At 38.4% G+C, this 23435-nt stretch overlaps 1 protein-coding gene across 6 annotated transcripts in view; it reads left to right on the top strand.

Annotated features, from left to right (window-relative positions):
- The window catches only part of map4l (microtubule associated protein 4 like), a 111150-nt gene extending 91644 nt beyond the window's left edge, over positions 1-19506 (top strand). For 5 of the 6 annotated variants that reach the window (XM_020624563.1, XM_020624562.1, XM_020624566.1 and 2 more), the window contains 6 exons: positions 2680-2739; positions 5989-6081; positions 8094-8175; positions 8272-8381; positions 8593-8785; positions 12140-19506. In XM_020624563.1, coding sequence (XP_020480219.1) covers positions 2680-2739; positions 5989-6081; positions 8094-8175; positions 8272-8381; positions 8593-8785; positions 12140-12144 — 543 coding nt within the window. In that variant the 3' untranslated portion in view covers positions 12145-19506. The remainder of the gene's footprint in view (positions 1-2679; positions 2740-5988; positions 6082-8093; positions 8176-8271; positions 8382-8592; positions 8786-12139) is intronic. The other variant, XM_020624564.1, reaches the window with a different exon arrangement.
- Positions 19507-23435: the final 3929 nt, after the last annotated feature.

Here is a 23435-nt window from a genome sequence, read left to right as displayed (position 1 = left end):
CTTGATTGCGAACAGGTGTGGCAGTAATCAGGCCTGGGTGTGGCTATAGAAATTGAACTCAGGTGCGATAAACCAGTGTTTTGACAGGGGGGCAAACACTTGTTCACACAGGGCTATATAGTTTTGGATTTTGTTTTCCCTTAATAATAAAAACCTTCATTTAAAAACTGCATGATGTGTTTACTTGTGTTATCTTTGACTAATATATAAATTTGTTTGACAATCTGAAACATTACAGTGTGACAAACATGCAAAAAGATAAGAAATCAGTAAGGGGGCAAACACTTTTTCACACCACTGTACATAAATATATGCAAATATTATTATTTAAAGTATCAAAATAGTAGTAAATGTAGAAAATTAGCCCCTGTGAGTCACATATCAATAAGCTAATTGGAATAACTAACTTAATATACACTTTCATGTATGATATTCAGACAAGAAACTCTTGGCAAGAAAAACATTTATTTTGTTTAATGTTAACGTTTTTAAATGTGTGCATGCATCTAACAATCACGTGATCTACACGTGTCTATTTTAATGTTTTCCTTGCATCCCTTTTTCTTTATTTTGACTACATTATTTTTTTCTGGCCATATCAGTCCATGTATTTGCATATTTTCACAGTTAATTCATATTCTTTTGCATTAGTCATTTCTGGTGCACTGTAATCTCCTTTACATTAGTACCTTTCTGTATTCTCTCGCTGCATCCTCTTCAAACTCCTCTGCATGGTCACACTGCTGCAGTAGGCTCGCATACTGTACAGCAGTTGCTGGCTGGGTAGGCAGGGTGGCAAACCATTTAATATTTGTCACACCCAGCACAGACACTGTCTGCCTCCTATTTATCCAGTGGAACAGCATGCATGCTCCATTTTTAGCAACACTCTATTTCATATTCACAGTGATTCCTCGCTTCTTCAAACTGGATCATTTATACACGATCACATGGCCAATTAAAGTTGGATCCCTGCAGAGAAGGAGCTGTTGTTACCCCTCCACACGGTTTTAGGAAACTGGTTTTAACCTCACATTTTCTTGGGCATAGCAAAATAATAGTCAGGAGGGAAATGTTGCAGAGTTTCATCAAATTTATTGCAATAGCAGCTCTGTTCCTGTTGACTCAACTCCCTTCCCTTTCAAAGACATGCTCCTACTCTTTTTATCAATCTGTCAGAGTGAAGCCACTTTACACATCAACAACAAACAACAATACACAAACACATCACCGCCCTGCATAATAAGTGGCACTGACTCATTCTGTCTCCACAGATGCTGGTTTGTCTGTTATGTGTTTTAATAGTTCCCTTTCAACAGCAGTGCATTAGCCTAACGACCTTCACATCCTCAGGGTTTAAGAACTGGACTGGTGGCATTTTATTTGTTGTTCACTTTGTAATTATTCTCAGGAAAAGGAGAGGGAGCCATGAGATACAGAAAACTAAAGATTTTAAGTATATTTTGATGCTAAGACTCTTGTACTTTTACTCAAGTAACATTTTTAGGATAAAATCCACAGTGTAAAGAGTATTTTTACACTGTGGTATTGCTACTTTTACTTATGTACAGAATCTAAGTGCTCCTTCCTTCACTGCTATTTAGTGCCTGTATTTATGCACATGTGAAGTATATTAAAAGTGGTCATTATTCAAAATGGCACATTTCAGTATATGTTAATATTGGATTGTAACTATTGATGCATTGTTGTGTACATCTTGCAGCTGGTGAAGTTAATTTCATTTCCTGCTAGTTAGCTTGTGAACTTTCCATCAGGGATAATCAAAGTCTTATGATTATACTGTATTTTGTTTTATTAACCTGATTTTAACAAGTAACTAGGGATTAAAGTTATCAAATAAACCCAGTGGAGTAAAAGTAAAATATTTGCCTCTAAAATGTAGTGAAGTTGAATATGAAGTAGCTGAAAAGGGAAATACTCAAGTACAAGTACCTCAACATTGTATTTAGATGTAGTAAAATGTAGTTACTTTCCACTACACATGTTGCTTATTAGTCTCTGTGTTATACGTGCCATTCAGTGCCTGTATTTGTGCACATATTGAGCATATCATAGTCTTTCATTGCCTTTTACCAGAGTATGTTGATTGGCCCACTTGGGGGACCTTTTTTTGCCCTGGATTTCTCACACTCTGTTCTTCTAATGTTTGATCAACTTTTGTCACTAACACAGGGCAAAATGTATTTTAATGGTCATAATCCACTGTGACTCATTGTCATGTTTTTAAGTCTTTCACCTGCTCTAATTTACCGCCACTCTATCTGGTTGGCAGTACCCATATGTTTATTATCCTACCAAATGATTGGCCCATGTAATTATTGTCACTACTATAATTTATTTAAAGTGATTCATACACCCACACATTTGGTTAATGGACTTGTTTATAAAGCTTTTTTTCAGTTTAATTCTTTTTAATCCATGCACTTATTTATTTATTTTTTTTTTTTTTTGCAGTCATACTGTATGCTTTTTTTTTTTTTTTTTAGCTATGATAGTCCACACATTTGTTTAATTGGTCCAGCAGCTAACCCACATATCCAGCCCTCTTCCATTTGATCAGACCATGTCCCCACCCCTCCACTTGCTCTTCTACCCCATTGTGTTGTGGTGTGTGGTTGGCTGGAGGTTGTATTGACCACGGGGTGGTTGTCTCCCCAGGTCTCCTCCAGCCCGAACAACAAGACATCAGACCCTTCCACCCCTCCCGGCAAGGCCAGAGTGAGTGCCTACCATCTACACCCTCGCACCTCACACACCACTGTATCCTCCCACTTTCTCTCTGCATTCAGGGCGGGCATATACAGCCCACACCACCCGCAGTTCCCTTTAACATTATGTAAATACTCCATAACCGTCAGTCCACACTGCAATTTACACTTATTCATTATTATAATTATACATTTTCTTAAAAACAAACTGAAAGGAACATTTGTAATATCACTGTTTTCACATGACCAAATAAAAAAATACTACAATTCAAGAAAGGTTTTATTTTAAACAAGCCTTTTTGTGGATATGTCATTTAACCTTTGTTGAACAGTGACCTCTGTGGACACAAGTACTAATTACAGCATACTGGTGTTTTGTATTTCCCTGCTTTACCCACAGTTCTACAAGTAATTACATCCTCATTTGGTGACCACACTGAGAGCTAGTCTAAAGGGACAGTAACCACACATGAAGAGAGTCGGATATAGATTGGTTTCCAAGTGATGTCTGTGAGATGCACATGCAAGCATGGGTTATAAATTGCCCCTTTACATTTACATTCCCATAACACCTAAATATGTACAAGCACTGAGCTTCATATACTGTTCATATAGTGGTTTTCTAATTTCACAAATATCATCGAGTACATGTCAATATCCATCTGTACTTTCCAAAGTACATGCCAACAGGGACTGATGACCCATGTATGGCGTAAACCTGACTGAGGTGGAGGGCTCCAATTAAAACACAGATTTTAGTGCAACTAAAGAATACCTTTCAGATGCCTTTTGTACCTGTATATGTGGCCTCTTGCTTGCACCACTGCAAACCTTTCCTATTACATCATGGTTTCTTCCAAAATATTTTGCATACAAAATTACACACATCATATAGTATGTGAATGTCACAAAGAAAAGAGGAGCTCATTTGTTTATTCTTGCATGTAAATTGCTGATTTGTCCACTGCACCCAGTGCAGTTTATTGCCACAATAACTATTGCAGTTTTAGCACATATGTGTACAATGTATGAATCACCCAAAATGTGGAGGTGAAAATGTGTGGCAACAGATTACTTAGCCAATGCATTGGTGGCAAAAATGATCTTATTTGTGCATTCATCAGTGATGATAAATTATCTGAAGTCTATTGTATATGAACATTTAGAGCCTTCAATGTTTTAGAAGTAGTGTTTCTGTGATAAGATTGGTCTGAGGTCTGAAAGGTTTTCTTGATAACCACATGTCCCTTGTGGGGCTCTGTAGTGTGTAGTCTTTGGTTGGAAACTTTCAGTCTTATGTAAAATGTAGTCCGTTATCCCCCTCTTATCCCCGTCTCTTAGTTTCAGTCCAGTTTAATTATGGAGAAATGATGAACCACAATCTTGCAGCTACAGCAGGTGTATTTAAATCAATTAGGATGTTTGATGTGGTATTAGAAACAATAAATAGAAAGAAGAAACCTGCAGCCCTGGTTACAGGCTTCTGCTCTGTGCTTGTGTGTGTGTGTGTGTGTGTGTGTGTGTGTGTGTGTGTGTGTGTGTGTGTGTGCTTACGTGCTACTGCTCTGTGAGTCATCCTTTGCTGGCGCCACCTGCGTCATCACGCCTTTTCTATCTTGGAGAAAGAGACTAAGGCAGAGACAGATTGGAACCAAGATTAAAGCAATACACTGAGTTCCTAAAAGAATGAGCTGCAACTAGGGGAGTGGATTAGGAAGTACAACTGTAGTGACATTTACCTACTGGATGTATTTTCTAACATACAAGACCAATTCCCAGAATCCTTGTTTCCTAAAATAATCCCCACACAAATACAAGTATTACCTTGTGTAACACTGTACATAATTTGCTCTACTGTGGATCTGTTGTCTGTGTGTCCACCTCCACCACTGATGAAGGTGAGGATGACCAGGAACGGGCTTGTTTTGGTGATGCCATACTGACTCTGGATGTCACAAATAAAAAGCTGATAGGTTATGTTATCAATCATGCATGGATGTCACTGTATGACGTGAACATCAAAGAGACATTGGATAAATCCTCATCGAAGTACATCTGAGGACAAGTACACAGCTGTGTAGGTAAAAATAGATTTATCTTGTGTGTTTAATTCTGTAAACCTTGCAAATACAGTATGTAGTTAGAGGAAACTATCTGTTTCTTACTCCTGTGTTTAACAGGTGACAGTCTGTAATTACCGATGAATCTAACAATAACCCTTATTATCTCCAATTTACAATACATCATCTTGAAATCAACCTTGCGTAATTACAATTTTAAAAATATTTCCATCAACTCTGCAGACCATGAGGTGTGTGGACACTAGTTCAGTTTGTGCATGTGCATGGCACAGACAACTAAATAGCAGAAAAACAGAATAAAGAATAAGTATTTTTCACCTTTGGCTTTTGTTAGTCTGTCTTATTCATTAATTCATTCATTTATTATGCCTCTGCGCTGGTGATAGTTGCAGCTTAAGCCACTGTGTTTTTGGGTTGTCCATACAGCCCATTCTTGTGACTACGATATGTCAAGAATTACCTAAAAGGAATTTCTTCTAATTTGGCACAAACATCCATTTGGACTCAAGGATGAACCGATTAGATTTTGGTGGTCAAAGGTAAAGGTCAGCGACTAGTTTATGATATGTTTATCCCTGTTGTTGCTTTTTTTGCCAGCAGTGTATTTGCAATGTAACCATTGCGGCTAAATTATTTACCCTGCTCATAGAGTTAAACCATCAAAGAGTTCAACATAGGCCACACAAATCATTTTTAACCAGTATGTCTCAAAAACTGTTGAGTTTTGTTTAAACAAGATGCAGACATTCTAACCAATCTACCTATGGAATGACTTTGTGCTTTGGTCATTTCTTCTTAGGAAATGGGTGCAACATAAAGCAACATCTTGTCTTCCATTTTCCTGCATTAGTCACTTGCGCTAGCCTCTCTTCTTACATACGAACACATTCACAAGTGACCATGTAGAATCTATCCCACTGCTGCGCCCTCAGTTCGAGCCACAATTATTTTATTATCCACTCCTTAAATTTTCACGTAATTCATGTGTCAAGAGGTTGTGTAGGAGGAATAATTTGACTTGAATGACATAATCTTTTCCATGCCCACTGTACAAGGCCACTGTTTCCTCTTTAACAGAGCTGCCAACCAAGCTGCTGTTTTCTGCTGCGCATGTCTGTCTGCTTGTCACACCTTTCTTTCCTTCTCTCCTGTTTGTGTGTCTGCCTGTTGGCCTTTAGGTTCAGATAATGCACAAAAAGTTGGACTTCAGCCATGTCACCTCTCGCTGTGGCTCCAAGGACAATATCAAACATGTCCCTGGAGGTGGCAAAGTAAGTACTGCTGGAGGTGGAACCAGGCTCGGATTAGGGTAGAATCATACTCTATTACATTTTATGCTAATGTAGCCTCATTCAGCCTGTCTTGCGCCAAACTGTGATCATTTGGGAATTTTTAATTTTTTAAATGTTTGTCCTATTTAGCAAGCACAGGAAGAATGGTCACAAAGGGAGAAAAGAGGCTGGATGCATATTATATCACACCTGATTGGGATGTGTTTACATAGAAAGACATAATACAATACAATACAATAGTTCTTAAACTCATGTTCCTAAAATTTTGATTGAATCCCTGCATATAGATTTAGCTGATCTAATTTGAGGGTTATTAGTAGTGAGCGTCCATAAGATGCTCACTACAACTATACAACTACAGCTATAAATATACAGAAAACCTTTTCTTCACATACTGTATCAAACACTCACATGAAAGGTTATCACTTTCAAAGTAACTCAGATGAATGCACACTGATTAGCACATTAATGACTCCAAGTGTTTGCATTTCAGTTTGAATTCACTTAACGTGCACTGGCCACAGGTCTTTCTGCCTACCTTTCCAGATGTTGTTCCCATCTGCTCTCCCACCTGCTGCACTCTCATGCTTCATCCCTGGGCTATTGTCATATTCACCACTTTGCTGTCTAAAATACATTACACAAAAATGCAAAATGCAGATTTCCCAGTCTATCACTTTTGCATTTTCATTATGTCCGGTTAGTGGCATAATGTAAAGCCAGTCAACTTTACTTATTCACAGCTTTCATAACTGTTTTAATAGTCAATATTCTAATATCACAGACAACTAGCTGTGCCTTGAAAAACACTTGGAAAAAATTATGTATTGGTCAAAAAAGAGTAGTCATTCCTCTGAAAAGTGAAAACAAATTTATTTTGCATATGTGTAAATAAATATGTTGTAATGCAGATATGTTTTATCATGATCCTATATAAAGAGTCACATTCCCCTTTAGTGGCTCCAAAATTTATTTGGATGTTTTTCTTTGTCTTGTCCATTTTATGCTACCTAACCTGCATTCAGAGCTCTCTATTTGTTACACTATCTATTGTTATTTATGTAATGTGAAACAACAATGCATGCACAACAGAAGCAATAGCAAAGTAACATAATAATATTAAATAAAACTATATAAGGAGTAACACCATTTTGTAAGGCACGTTTCATATAAGGTAAGCAAATACAAAGTAGTAATGCAACAGCATAGCAGTAGGATACTACACAAATCTCATAGGATTGTAGTACTGTATGATTAACACATTATAAAGCTGCATCAATAGTCAAAATCTGTATTTATTGAAGTCAAGGTATGTTTCGACAGTCTAAAAGGCCATCACAAATATTTAAATAATCTCTTAAGATTTCAACTATGTTTACATTATAAGAGCAGAGCAATATTTTAATCTGCTAGTCTAGAATTCTGATATCAATCAGTCAACCAGACAAAATGGTGGTTTGTTTGCTAATAAAATGATAACAGCACTGAGGGTCATGGTCAACAGACTGTTAGTCCTCTCTCATTAGATCTGACTGGCCTTATCATGCACTGTCAGGCAGATCCACAAGTTTAAAACCAATTAGTGCCAGTAGTGGTCAGAGTACTCAAGATTTCTCATTGTAATCCTAAGCACACACTGTCATGATATGATGATGGTCTCACAACTGCCAGCTCCAATCCTCTAATTATAGCCTGGCCAGAATTATCAGCATCAATAATGCAAAATATACCTCTCTAATAAAATAAAAAGGCACTTTCACTAAGAATAGCACAAGTCAAAGTAAGGAATAGAGCACATTAGATCTGGTACATTTGTTCTCTATTATATTCCATTATCTTATACAGAATGTTCTCCTCTCTGAAAATGGATGACATTGATTTCCTAAAGTGGACAGTGTGGACATTGAAGTATTGATGCATTATATCAGTGGCATCTTTATGACTTAATTTAAGCATGAAGAGGCTACCTTATGATCTTTCCTTTTCCCCAGGTGCAGATCTTGAATAAGAAGGTTGATGTGAGTAAGGTGACATCCAAATGCGGCTCCAAGGACAACATCAAACACAAGCCAGGTTCAGCTCTGAAAATGTCTTTTCTTCTCATCTGTTTTCCTCCCCTCAGACTCTATTCCTGTTCTATTCTTTTTATTTTTCTGTTTTTTATCCCAGGTGGTGGTGATGTTAAGATTGAGGCCCATAAACTAAACGTTAAAGCTAAGTCAAAGATTGGATCCCTGGACAATGTGGGACCAGGAAATGGACAGGCCAATGGACACAAGGTTGAACTTGAACAGTTATTAACAATATTTATTAACAATATTATTTAACAGACAGTTGACTTTTCTGGTTCTGCTGACTCATTGTGCTTTTACTGGCCAACACCACTAGATGGTGTGGTGGCATGAGGCTATTACACTGTAAGAGATACAGTGTTCCCTGTGTGCATCTCTGTGTGTCCTCTCCCCCCTGTGTGTCTATATTTGGCTATAGGAGGAGAAAACAGAGGAGAAGACATTTTCACCTCCAAGTGGCGTGCCGACAACAGGACCAGCAGGCGTTGCTAAGGCAACCGCACCAGGAGGTGTTGCTAAGGAAAATGGAGTGAAGGAGCAAACACCCACTCCTTTTGGGGGAGATGGACTGAGGGAGCCCCTTAGCATAGACAAAGGCATTGCTGGCACAAGTGGGTGTAAACACAATGACACACACACACACAGACAAAGAGCTGTCAGTTTAAATGCAGTGAAGGGCTCATCTGTGGTTGTTGCCAACTGACATGTCATGTTTCCATTCTCACACAGAACATTTTCATCTTATAATGATAAAAAATCACCAAAATTACTCTTAGTACAACTCCCATGTACACAACATGTTTCAAGGAGACAGTGTTGCCAGAGATGTGTAACACTCTACAGTAAACAAAGTGGGTAAACCCCATATTTTATCTGGCATGAAATAAGGTATTAACAGACATGCAACATGTGTTTTCTTACCATTAAGACCCATGAAATGGTGGAAACATCACTCCTTTTCAGGTAGCTCTAAGGTCGGTAAACCCAACTGGTGGTTGCTGCATGTTCCCCGACCACATACAGTCGCAAAGTAGTGAAATTAACTCCAACAGGTAACTTAGCCCCGACAATAACATCATGGATTGTTAATCTGTTCATTAACCAGCAACACATCACATGCAGCAGACACACTGGCCTCAAGCAGTCAAAACAAACAGGTGCTGTGCTCCAGGGGAATCCAGAGTTGATGAGCTCATCATTCACTGCTACAGGGGGCTTCACTGGCTGGCTGCTGGTAGGTTAGACCCGTTAGGTAAAACAGCGAGTCCCTGTATAGGAACATTCTTGGACATACAGTAACCTCAGGCCCTGTATTTTTCTCCACATCCTCTGGTCACAGTGCTGAAGGAGGAGGTAAAATATATCCACAAAACCATGTTCAGTCGAAAAATTCTGCTTCTACAATGACACTGGTGAATGTCAGGCAAGCTCACATGAACGTGCAATAGCCTGGAAATTATAACCATTCAAGAAAATCCTTAAACTGTCACGTAATACTTTATTTTGTAAGAAAAAAGTTTTAAGTGCGAGAGTTTGTGAGACTTGTATAAACCGAGTTGCCTCTGCATAGAAGTACTAGAACATACAAGGCAATGTCTAAGATGATAATTCACCGTTGTAACATTGTAGATAAGTCAAAAAACAAGGTAAAACATGCCACGGGCTCTTTAAGTTAACTCTATAACAGAAAGTTCAATTACAGCACAAGAATAAAAATTCAAAACAGCAACAATCCAAACCAGGGAAACACAAGTAAACATGGAGGTAAAATATCACTGAGGCTACAGAGAGCACAAAGCTTTGACAAGCACATCAGATAATCCAACTATGAGCAAACAAACAGACAAACATTTGTACTGAGGGAGCAAATCGGGGATTGAAGACAGTTGCTGGGTGTGGCAGTCAGGCCTAGACACAAAGGAAATGGGAGGTAGGACAGCGTTGGTTATAAAATCTGGGGAAACTGGAGATTGGATGAACATTAAGGGCGATATACCTGCTGCAAATTACCCTCAGGTTCACAATATATTGCAGCATGGAAATTGTTTACTTTAGTGTAAATGAGCACAGCAGCAGCTGTGGTAATTCAAATACACTTCCAATTAGGATCCGGTGCCTGTAGGATACTGTGCAACCGTGGACCAAAAGGGAGCTTAGAAGAAAGTGTAAGTCGACTGATTGCTGAACTTTAATATGGTTGAAAGAACCAACAAACATATTTCAGAACAGCAATCATGGAGTCTTCTGCCAGTTTAATCATCCTGTGTTTTCTTCAGTAACTGAAGAATGGTTTGACCTGACAGCCTGTAAGTCCCTCACATTCTCCTCTGGCGAGTGATGCCATTTACAAACACCCTCTCCCTCCTCAAATGTGTTCTTAACTCAGGTGACCAACAGCTGCCATGCTGATAGCAGGGCTGCAAATTTTACTCCTACTTTTTCCTGACATTACATTTCAGCCACAGTTTTCTCTGTTGGAGCCATGGTAAATCAGGTGCTGAGGGAACTTGTATACATTTCCGTTCTCTCCTCCCTGATTTTTGCATCCCTGAATGGGAATGCTTTAAAATATATATTGCCTAAGACCAGTGCAAGTGCTGCCTCCTTTTTTCTTTTCCTCAGCTACAAAACCCCACCGAGATTCCTTGGTAATATGAATACATGCAATTTTAGTGCATCAAAAATGAGCTGCAAAACTTTATATATCCCCCTAAGAGTCTATAGAAAAGTTCAGAAGAAGAAAGGCCAGGAAAACATGGTGGAGACCGGACCAGGACTAGGATTGTGACACCCAGTCAGTAAACACAGTCAAGAGAGCCACAGCCACATGAGAGCTCATTCACTAAGAAACATTTGTAACTCTCCTCAAGACAAAGGAGATAAAAATCTGCCAAAATAAAGTCATCAGATTTGTTACTAGGTGCCAAATCTAGCCAGAAAATCATTTACAGTAGTGATATATAAAAATCTGACTGCAACATCAGAGCGTAGTTGAAGGTTAATACTCATTTACTGTGAAATACATGAAGTGAAATGCACATCAACATCAGCCAGTATACATCACAGTTTTTCTTGATCCTTCATGGACAAGCATGAACTGTATAGGGGCTGGGGCCAGATGCCTCCAGTAACGTTTCAGTTACTGATTCCCCCCACCCCCCAATATGGTCAGTAACATGGTCAGGAAATAAGAGCCAAGTATAGTATGGACAACAAGCATGTGCACTGTGTATGGTTACACTTAGACTGCAGCTCATTTGTTTCCTTTGATATCCCTGAGACAGTAGCAAAAAGAAAAGGCGGGTGGCCATAAACTGTATCTGCCTACACAGAGCCTGCTGTTCACGTGGTCATGTGGCTGTTGTTTTCAGTCAGGCTTCTTTTAGACTAACAGCACATTATTTTTTCCCCATCATTTGTCAGCACCAGACAGGCCTGCTATGGTTAGTTGATAAGCTGTGACTGGACAATCAGTGAATGGTCAACTCCAGAGTCAACTGACAATTAAATAAGATACTGTGTGCATGTGTGTATACAGTACCTGCTCTCTGCTTTGTGTCTGATGAAGTGGGATGGTAAAAATAGCAGACATTTTCCACTAAATTAAATTATGAAGAGACCTACAGAGAACAGATTAGCCGGTTTTAGTGGATAAATCCATTTGTAGCACTGTAGCTGGCCACCAGACTCTCTGAATTCAGAGGGACAGCAGGTTTTACTGTCACTTGATGTTATTGTCAGGCTAACTAATGGATGTCTGTAGTGCTAATAAAATCAAAAACATGAACATTTCATAATTTGGCTCAATTCATAAGAACCTGCTCCAGACAGTGACAGCCTATTAGAGACCATCTGACTGGTAAAATTTAAAGTCTTAAAATATCCACCTGAGTAATGTATCACTTTCTTTTTTTTGTTAGTTTTTTTTTTTCTCCCTTCTTAATCTAGTGTGTTCTCCTCCACAGATTGAGTACCACTGACCTGTAGATTTTGGTGGGCCACACACAATGCTCGCTAACCTGCCAATCAACAGACCGACCAACCAACCAACCTATCACAGCTCCACTTTTAATCTCACCCTTTGCAGCACCAGACTGAAAGATTGCCTCTCAGTGTTTCTCTGGGGTCTACCTGCCAGCTTCCTGCTATAAACCTTTACATCCGACTTCTCAGCACCCTTGGAATGACCTTTAGCCCTGTTTATGATAGAGAGGAGCACTTGCTGTTTGTCTGTGTTTCTCTGCGTGGGATTCCACTAGCTTCTTGAATTCCCTTGTAAGCACTTATTTTGAAAACCCCAAATCTAACTCCAACACAATAAATCCATGATCATAGTCAAGCTGTATTGAGTATATTGAGCATTGCTAGATTTTCTTGTCTAAGTTAAACATTTGCACATATAACCCTTAATACCCTGTGGACACAACATTTCTGAGACCTTAGTCTTTAACAGGCCTTCAAAACTACTTTGATACTGCAAACTTGCTAGTAGACCTATGGTAATGCTACTTTTTGCCCCACCTCCATTCCAAGTCCATGCCCGTGTAGCTCTGAACTTAGTTCCCTTGGTATTACTGCCCTACTTTGTCAGATTAATTATGGAAATACTTATTTATTTCTGGACTATTAATATCATGAAATGCTCAGCTAGTAGTGATTGGTGAGGGCAAGGGCTTATGCAGAGTAGAGTAGATATAATTGGAGATATTTTAATACAGATCTAAAGAATCAAAATAGAAGCTTTCAGAATGTCAGATAATTCCTGTGTTGTGTAATTAAGATGCATTTATTGACAGTGCTTATGAGGAACTTGACAACAGAGCAAGCTGGAGCAGTGATTCTAAAAGGGGGTATTAAACACTTTGTGGTTATTAAAGATAGTATAAACAAAGCTAAAGTGCTAGCTGCTGCCCTTTTTAGTCAAGTGACATGAGCACTGATGCACAGTATACAGTATGTAGCACTTTTCTTATTGCATACAGTGTCAACCACCATGTGACAGGCTGCTGACCAGGTTACACCAGCACTTAAAATTGTGAAATTTTCTTTTTAAAAAATCACTTTATTTTGATAGAATCAACACAAACCACGAGTTTTTGTTCAAATTGTGCTAATGTGGGGAAAAGGGGGAAAAAGCTCAAGCTCTACAAGCTAACCAGCTTACCAACTGTCCACTACCAAGCTGGTTAAAAGGTTGAGCCTTTTCCCCCTTTTCAGGAACTTTTTAATGAATGAAATCATGTACATGCAAAATTCTATGGGTGAGTAAACAACCTAGCACAGAGACAACAGAACAAAGCTCAGACAGCTGGTGTAAATGACTAGCACTCGCATGTTCTCTGCTGCTAGGGTACCAGTAGTTTACAAGCTAGCCCTGTGAGTGTTCTTTACACCACCAAGCCCCAAGAACCATGAAAATGAATTTCACCACAACACAGTATTTTGAGCATTACTTTGTCCATTATCAGCTCTGGTCATATGGTGTTAACACAAGTCCACAAACTACTGTTAATGTTACAGCACGGCATCCCTGTTCAGTTTGGTTTTAAACAAATAAAAAAGCACTAAGTATAACACATTATACAACAGATCAATCTCAGTGTAACACCATAGATTGTATATAAAGATGGACAATGTGGCAGCTCTCAGAAGTGAATCCGCTTATATACAGTCTATATGTAACACATGAAACCTTTATACTTTATCTCCAAAATAAACTCACACACTTATATTCTTGACCTTTAGCATAAACTCTGTTGCTGCCTAAACTTTTAATCTTATTTTTTCTGTATGTCTTTGTCCGCCACAGCACATCCAACCCTGTTCTCCTGTTTCACAATACTTTGCTTCCCATGCTTTCTAATCACTTGATACCAAACCTTCCATGTTTCCTTCAGCCCCACTCATGAATTCCCCTGTGAGGGACCCCAGCAGTCACCCTGAATCAACATGTGGCTATTAGAGACAGACAGACTGCAAAGCCATACCATCTTTAAAGTTGTGGTTGGTACATCCTAGAATCCTCTCTGTGAAACCTGCTAGCTTTGTTCACACACCAACACATACACAAAAGCACAGATCTATACAGGAAAGCACACACATGCTTGCTGATATACACGTCCCCCCTCACACACAGAAATCAGCATACTGTACATATACAAAAAGTATAATATACACCAACAAAATTGAGCACCCTAAAATAAAAATGGTATACTGCTCATAAAGGTATTGCTCCATTCTAGAATGAAACCAAACCTTTATTGTGTTTTGGTAGTCTACGCTGATGTCATTAAAACAGCAAGGAGCTGTGTCAGTGTGTTGTTCCTATCATAGTCACTGTCAGACATTTTCATCCTAGGCTCACCTCATCTTGACACCTGCTGGTCTAGTTGCTCCCCCTGTGTTTCACTCCAACTCTCTGACAGCAATACAGTGATCTTAGCTGAGGAAGCCTCCTGTTATCTGTGCATACACATAATGTACAAACAAAAAGAGAAGGATAGACAGGGAATGACTACAGAACGTAACAGGTACTGTAGCTGGAGATGCCAGTTAAAATGACTAATGGAACTACCCAACTCCAAAATGTCATAAATGCCGTAAGACACAGCCCAGAATGGTCTGCAAATAATGTAGTCTTTCTAATGAATAAATATGTCCTTGTAAAATATCGATCCACATTTTAAGTGATAAAACTATTTAAAATGGCAGTAGCACACTCAGTTTTAAAGCAAATTCAAACCAGTGGTTGATGATAAAGCAGCCCAGAGTTGTAGGAAGTGTTATTTTGATCAGTTTGCACAATTGTTAAATGTCTTAAATGGACTACTGTGAAGAAGAGTTGTAACATTTTGGTCTGTTATTAATTATTTTAAGTATTCACCTAAATTCAGCTTTGGCATTCTATTTAAACAACACTGTGATGTGATTTTGATTTAAGCATTGTTATGTGTCAAACCACTAAAACAAGTAGAAGCAGGGATTTTAAAGGAGAAGGTCCTGTCTAATCACTGTAATTCTGCTTGGATGGTGTCTGCTGATACCATGAAGGATTAGTGACGTATTTGTGGAGTGTTACTGTAGTTGTCAGATGCGTGAAGTGTTACTACCGAATCCATCCTGTAGAGAGTGCTGCTTCGCCTCTGGAACACTGATAGTCTGACTCAGACTTCATGAAGTCTGACTAAGAAACCTTAAGTGACCATTAGAGAAGCTACAGTAGAATTACATGTGGTTCTCATTTAAACTAGCTTTGATGGCCACACTATATGTCTCCCACACTATATACTATCAACATCATATAACATATGTACAGTTCCCTTCAAAAGTCGTGCACTTCAAATGTCTTGATTACTTGATGCACTGCAGTGATATTAAACTGAATATTGGTACATCTTTGTCAACCGTGTACTGTAAGTGTGCTTTTAGGAGCAAAACAGTTTTGGTAGTTAGATAAAGTTATGATCATCAAACAGCAATTGATCAAATAGTCAACAATAATGACTAGGCAAATGCAGACATCATATAGGTATATTTAATATTGTATTGTTCCCTCCAAGTCATTCCCATGAGTTGCCTAAAAGCAAAACATATCACATAACGTGTGTGGATCGAATGTAAAAATAATAATGTGAATCTTCCTTCAGCAATTGAAGAAGGGATGAAAGCACTTTAATAGGTGTAGGCAGTGGTCTGCGTGTACAGACTGTACGACTGAGTGCTGGAATCTCAGTGTGACAGTATGTTACCATGTGAAGGGATGAGCTGATGCTGTATATCCTTGAGGACACACCAATACCCCTTTATATTGGCCAGTTTAGTGGCTTTTAGTGGAACTTTGGTCATCTGTGTTGTGCTATTGGCTATGATGGTTTAACACTCGACTGTCCAGTCTGCCCTCATGTTGTTCCTGTTAACATTCATTGGTTCTTACTTTATGACCAAGCTTCAAAGTCACATTTTCTAAGTGGGAAAGTTTCCATTTGTGGTCATTCCATGGTTCATTCTGAGGTTTGAGGAATTTGGCCAATGCTCATCTTATATGACGTTTTGAGATGACTGACATCACAATTGCCTCTGGTCGAATGTTATAAATGCCATGAATAATTTTAGGAAACAGTATGTTATGCAAATGTATGTAATTAGCTTTCCCCTAGAAAAGTGAAAATGAGAACTTCCAACAACTTTATTTTAATGAGACGCATCTAAACCATGGATTTTTTACCAGTGGTCTGCAGCCCCCTGGTGGTTCAAGAAGGCAATGCATGTGGTCCCTGATCATGCATTCAATAGGGTAGTTTGACTGAAGGAATCTTTTTTAAAGATTTTTGATCTATTTCCATGCATTACTTATTGTTTGTGAATAATCAAAATTATGCAAATATATAACATTTAGAAAAGTGGATCAAAATATTGCCCATCTGGTTTATCTACCACAAAGCAGGGGTCCTCAGGTTACTTCTTAGTCAGAACGATGGTCCATGTGTCAATTATTTTAAAACCCCGATCTAAACTTATGGGGTTTACCCCATGACCGATGAAACAGACATAAGATCATGAAAATTACTTTGAGTTAAAGCATTGCCTATTTTAGCATAATTATGGGATTAAAGATAAATTAAATTTAAACACGTTGTACTTGTTATGCAATGATTCCCACTTTATATACACCTATAAATGCCCCTAAACTTTGAAGTATATAGTATTTATTTTCCCTTCTAATACAGTTACAGTGTATATGAGAGACAGACGGTGGAAAACTGACAGGAAATGAGATGAGAGATGACAATAAAAGTTATTCTCTAACATCAGCATCTTAAACCACTAGGCCACCATTACACCCCAAAACAACAGTACTAGCAATTGTATACAAAGATTTATTGTAACTTTACTTTAGATGCCACTTGACTTTGGCCTGTGGGCCAGTAAGTAAGGAGAAATTATGTGCTTAAATGACAAAGATATATTTCATTTATAACAAGACAAAATACAAAATTGTCCTGCTCTGTGCATATCTTGGTTAGAACCATAGTGTCTCATATGAGAAATGCTAGTGTACTGACAAAACAGAAGCTTTTCAGATGCCAAAAAGGTAACAGCATTTATAAACTCAGTATGAAAAGCATTTATGTTGTGTTTATGAACAAAATTTGCCAATGATAATTGCATTTTGAATATCTTGAACAGTTAAGGTTTAATATGATTACAGAAACTGATGAGTTTAAAGGCTATGCTTATGCCTTTTGATTCAGTAACAACTAGTAAATAGTGGTTAGGTGACAGATAAAGGTAATGTTTTAATATCTTTGCAGCTTGGACAAAAAGTAACAACTTGAGTCACTCAAATGTCCAATCCAGTTGTTGAATTTCCCTGTTAAAGCGCTTGAACAGCATCCTTTCACTAGTATCTCACACTGTCCCTTGTATATAGTTACCATGTTTTTATCATTCCAGAAGTAATTCAAATAAATGAAAACCAAAAAAAAAAAGAACAGAAAAGAAAACAAAAGTAAGAAAAAAAACTTCTTAACAGGGTGTTGTGGATGTTGACAGATGAGGTTTTATGTTCATAAAACTTACTGTTAAGGTATTACAAGATTGAAAGCATAAGAAAGAAAAACTGTACTTTTTCTTTTTCAGTCCGCCTTTTTTCCACCAAGAAAAGGGCTGCTGAAGTTTCAAGAATGTTTTCAAAATGTACTAAAGATGCAACGTTATAAATTCATGTGTGAGGGTTTGACTCTGTTCTGTTTTGGAATATATACACATATAGAAACACTGTTTACCAGAATCAAAATGATGGGCAGGAAGGGAGACTGTGTTTGGAATGGTCCCAAAAAGTCTATGACTTACAGAAGAATCACAGTAACAAAACCTGGTGGTGCAGAGAGCTAAATCACACTTCAGAACTGGTTGGGAGACATCACTTAAACAGAAAGATCTCCTCTGAATCTGGTTGATTTCCAGTTTGAAATGTACTACATATGACATCTGAGGCACACTTGTCAGCCCTTCTACCCAATGCTATTCCCCAGTTAGACTAGCAGTACTGAGACTTCTGCCGTGTGGTAGAAACTAATGTTCTGTATTAGGACAGTTCCTATATAGACACAATGACATACCTACCAACACAAGACTGAGTTAAGTGAAGTCTTGAACCAAATTATCTTTTCACTGTCAGTAACAAAGAATATAATAAATTGGGAAAGATATAACTGGAAAATTTCCAATAAAAGATAGTGTTGGTAGATATGCAAATGGAGCCCCTAGTTTTGTCTCCCATCTAGAGGGGCTTGTCAGCACCACAGCACTGAAAAGTAGCTTTCTCTGCTTGTGTCCTTTAACACAACATATACCAGTTAGTAGCCCAGTAGCCTAACCAACATTCCAAATGTTTAATTTTCAAGGAGTGGAAACTTTGTGAACCCTATTATATTTTTTAAGTAAAGTATTGTATCTTGGTCATTTTTATACATGTTAGTAGGTACCCTTGTTCTGTACTTAACTTTGGATTTGATAAGAGCAGTATGTCCCAAGATCTAGAAAATTTGGATGGGGTGGCCAGGCTGGGGCACAGACACAAAGAGGGGTGGCACATTTGAAATACATGTATAAAGTAAATTCAACCCTTGGTTCTCTGAAATTATGAACCATATATTATCAAGAGCTTGTGAGACTCATACTTATTTCTTTTACCAACTTTGGCTGTGGTCCTTATTTACTACCAGCCAGAGACATTACTGCTGCACAGTGGTTTCCACCACTAAGGTGAATTATGCCAAGTGCTCCACAACAACACAGTCGGAGAAATGAATGCAAATATCATGGTGCATGCATGATAAAAAATAGAACTAATTTGACCAATATCAATTACAAAGCACCTGAAAATGTTAATTGTATTTAAGGCAACAATTTGTCATTGTTTTTAATTTTTCATTCATCAATACTGACAAGCATCATATTTCGACTCTGGCAGGGGAGGCCAGTCAGATTCTGGGGATGGCCAGTGCTGCCCCTGCCCACCCCCTGGCTCCACCCCATGACATGTCCATATCTATAATTACAAACTGAGAGAAAACAAGCTAAAGAATCTACTTTTCAGTCCTGTGGAGTGGGTCTATTGTAGTGGGCTGTGTCATTCTCTAGGGCACAACATTATAGCAAGAGTATGCAGATGATAACTGCTGATTGTTAGAGACATCTGTGTTATTAGATAACGCTCATCTCCCCTTGAATTATAATTATTTGGTATGAAAGAGATGTTAATTGTGAGTAATTGTCAACCAGTGATGTGGATATTAATCATGCATTAAAAAGATGAGCAAAAGATGAAGTAATGTCACAGTTTTGTTATTTCTTATACATGATTTATTAGTGCTATCAATCGATTAAAATATTTGCGATTACTCTCATGAACGTCCATAGTTAACTCACAATTAATTGCAAACTAATCACACTTTATTTGTTCTAAACAGTAGTGGGAAGTAACTAAGTACATTTACTCAAGTACTGTGCTTAAGTACAATTTTGAAACATCTTTACTTTACTTGAGTATTTTCATTTTTTTGTTACTGCGACTTCACTACATTTTAAAGGCAAATATTTTACTGTTTACTCCACTACGTTTTCTAACTTTAGCTACTTTTCATAACCAGATTAATACAAAAATACTGTATAATTATAAGACCTCATTGATCTCTGGTGGAAAAATCACAAGCTACCCAGCAGTAATTCAAATTAAATGCATATAAGGTAGTTAAAACTAGCTGCCCCTTTACCAGCTGCAACATTAAATGGGATGTACACAATAATGTCTCAGTACTAGAATAATATAATATACATGAATGTGATATGTGCCATTTCTGCATAGTTTACTTACCTGTAATCCATTCCAGGCCTTAGTGGACAAGTCAGAACTTTGTGAAAGGCCCCATTCCCAGCTGTCCATAGTCCTCGTACCTCTGATGTCTACAATGACAAGTAAAGGTGTGAGGGACCTTGACTGTCTTAACCTTGAAATTCAAGCAAACTGTTTTCAGAAGTCATTGCTATTGTTAGAATACTTGGTATTTACTGACGGTTACTTGAGGAGGAGTTGAGTATTGGATCCAGCCTCCATATGTCCTTGTCTTGTTCTTTCTCCTGGCCTCCATTCAGACGATGAAGTAGTTAGTGACTGGTGTGTGTGCACATAGATCTAGAAGGTTTTTCCTCACTGCACACAACAGGGAAACAGGGCAACAAGGTAGGTTTTATAGCATATGCACAATCTGCAATTTATACATGTTAAATATTGGCTATCTGTTGGGGTTCTATTGTTTGTAATGTTGCTTGAGCTATGTTAGGTTCTGAAAATGAACAGGTGGTGGAGAAATGTAGAGGTGGAAGATTTGCAGGTCTTTAAAGAGAATGAGCAAGGTAAGAAAATTTGGACAAATGTTTTCTTTTACATCATGATCCTTATGTGATTTATATCTTATTACTAGCTTCAAAACAGGACATGAGGGTTAAAATGAACATTTGGATGAGAGGTGAAAATGTCTTTGATCTAGAAATCTAAGTCCAGTTGATTTTTTCTAAGTTTTAATTATAGCAATGACTTACTTTTAAAGTATGTCTATTATGGTGTCAAGAGCCAAAGTCACTAAAGAGAGATATGTAATGCCACACCTGTCAAACTGAGGTGTGAAATGATCTATGGCACCCCCAACCCCCTAAGCCCACCCACTTTGCTTCCATCTAAACCAAAGGCTGTCAACTATTATGGTGCGTAATTACATTCTTAAAAGGATTTCGCATTAATATTTTACTTTTCATCTTCGAAGCAATTTATGATGGGTGAGACAGAAAGTTATGACTATGCTACTACTTATGCTTTTATAACATTAAAGGATTTTATTGGGGTTTCCAGTGGGAATAGGACTGACAAACACCCCCAGAGCAAGGACTGTACAACAACAGGATTTTATTAGGCTTTCCCTAGCAATAGGACAGAGCAGCAGCACGCAAACCTAATTTGTTGCTCTCTAAATATTTTATAGATGTAAGGCTAAAAGCTAAATTAAATTTAGAATAAAAATAAATATTAGTCATATAAACTGGATGAATATTTTAATCTAAGCAAGGGGAAAGGCAGCTGTTTCCCCCACATAGTTTAATTTTAAGGAGGTTCAGCCTATTAGCTTAGTTAGATGTAAGGCTCAAAACCGAATGAATTTATTCTCTTTTTTTCAGAATTTTTATTTAAGCTGGGGAGAAGCTAAAGTTTCTCCCTAGCATAGTTTAGTTTCAAGGAAGTAGTTACATGTATCAATAGTTTTGATAGATGTAAGTAAAATTTGAAAATAAAAGTGGGTGTTTCTCCCCATAAATAAGAATTAGGGATGTTTACTACTAGAGTTGAATACACTACACCTACACAACACACCCTCGCACTCTTACACTACATGTAAAATCTCCCCATGTCCCGTTTTCTTTTGTAAATGTCCTACATTTATTGTTTTGTCTTCAGTGTCCTATTAACCTGCTGTTTCGTGTTGTAAAAACAAAAAGATTACCTCTGACAAGTGATTTAGTCCCACAGTTCAGATGGGACAAGCTGAAGAATTATTTTATTCATCAGTCACTTAATTGGTAATTCATTTGTTGCTTAATCAGAATTAGTGGGGATCAATACAATCCCAATTCAGAGAATGTTGTGTCATATAGGGATGGGCATTTCAAGCTAAAATGCAATTTGATATTCCTGGGAACTATGTGGCAATTACTCAAAGATGCCTCCCACCCCTGCACCAAGGACATGATATTGCTAACATTGTCATGTGCGCATGCTGTGACTTTACCTGCATGTCCCCAGTGTTCCGTGGCAGCAGAAAGCACATTTGCTGGGTTTTCAGCAGTTTTCTGCTCCGGCATTGCTTTGAAGAACAGCATTCTGTATTTTCCAGCTACTTATATAATGGCAAGTGACTGTCACTGTTATGGTAGCCCCCCTCACCAGGAGGGTGAGGGAGGACTGAGGTTGGGCTCAAGTTTGCCGACCCAGGTGCTAGGGGGAAAAAATCATGTTGGTTGCTGGTTACAAAAGAACACAGAGTATCAAAAGAACATAACAAAGTCCAAGTATATAAAAGTCCAGGTAGAGTAGAGATGGATGTTTCCGGGTTTGCAAGCGAGAGCAGACGTTTTTACTGCTCCTCTTGTCTGTTCTATAATTCAAGTCTTTGAGCATACGTTACAACTGCTAAAATGCCTCAAAGAGGGAAAAGAGCTAATAAATCAGAAGCGACGGAGGATATGAGGCAGAAGAAATGTGTCATAGAATCAAGCCAAAACGCACAGAAACTGTCATCATAGCATTCTATCCACCTACATTACGCGGTACCTGGTTAATGTTCCAGCAACACTGGAGTGTCTGTCAGTGGTATAAATAAGGAGGAGAAAGTAATCGTCGGGATGCACCCCAGCTGTGTGCATCGGCAAACCAGTCGCTAATTACTGGAATGCAACACAGCTGAGGTGCAGAGCCCACAGGATCAAGAGAACAGAGGAGAGAAAGACGGAGGAAAGGCATTGTAAGCATTGGCCATGCATCCAGATGCCTTTTCAACACTTGTCAAACAACTGCGCAGTTCACATGCATTATCATGATGCAACTTCATCAAACCCGGCATTTTTCCGGGTTTGCAAGCGAGAGCAGACGTTTTTACTGCTCCTCTTGTCTGTTCTATAATTCAAGTCTTTGAGCATACGTTACAACTGCTAAAATGCCTCAAAGAGGGAAAAGAGCTAATAAATCAGAAGCGACGGAGGATATGAGGCAGAAGAAATGTGTCATAGAGGCGCAAGTTAAAGATATTGTGGATCATGAGAAACAGATGTTCATTGCGATGCTGAACCAACAGCAGGAGTGCTTCAAAGGCTTTGTGCAACTAATTATGGAGACAAACAACAGGAGATTCGACGAAATGACCAGAGAAATACAGGAGATAAAAACGAGTTTGCAGTTTACCCAGCGAGAGGTGGATGTGATAAAGACTGCCATGGGTGAACAGAAAATACAAGCCAAAGAAGCGAAGGAGGAAGTGTACAGAACGTGTGAGAGTCTAATGACTATAACGGATAGAATGGAGCATCTGGAAGCACAGTCCAAGCGGAAAAACCTGATCTTTGAGGGAATCATGGAGTCAACTGGAGAAAGCTGGTCGGAGGCAGAAGGTAAAGTGAAGGAGATTCTGAAAAATAATCTGCAAATTCATCAAG

This window comes from Monopterus albus, unplaced genomic scaffold, assembly GCF_001952655.1.
Source record: "Monopterus albus unplaced genomic scaffold, M_albus_1.0 scaffold331.1, whole genome shotgun sequence".
Lineage (NCBI taxonomy): Eukaryota > Metazoa > Chordata > Actinopteri > Synbranchiformes > Synbranchidae > Monopterus > Monopterus albus.
Note: the sequence above shows the minus strand (reverse complement) of the source record. Positions and strands in the feature narration are given on the sequence as shown.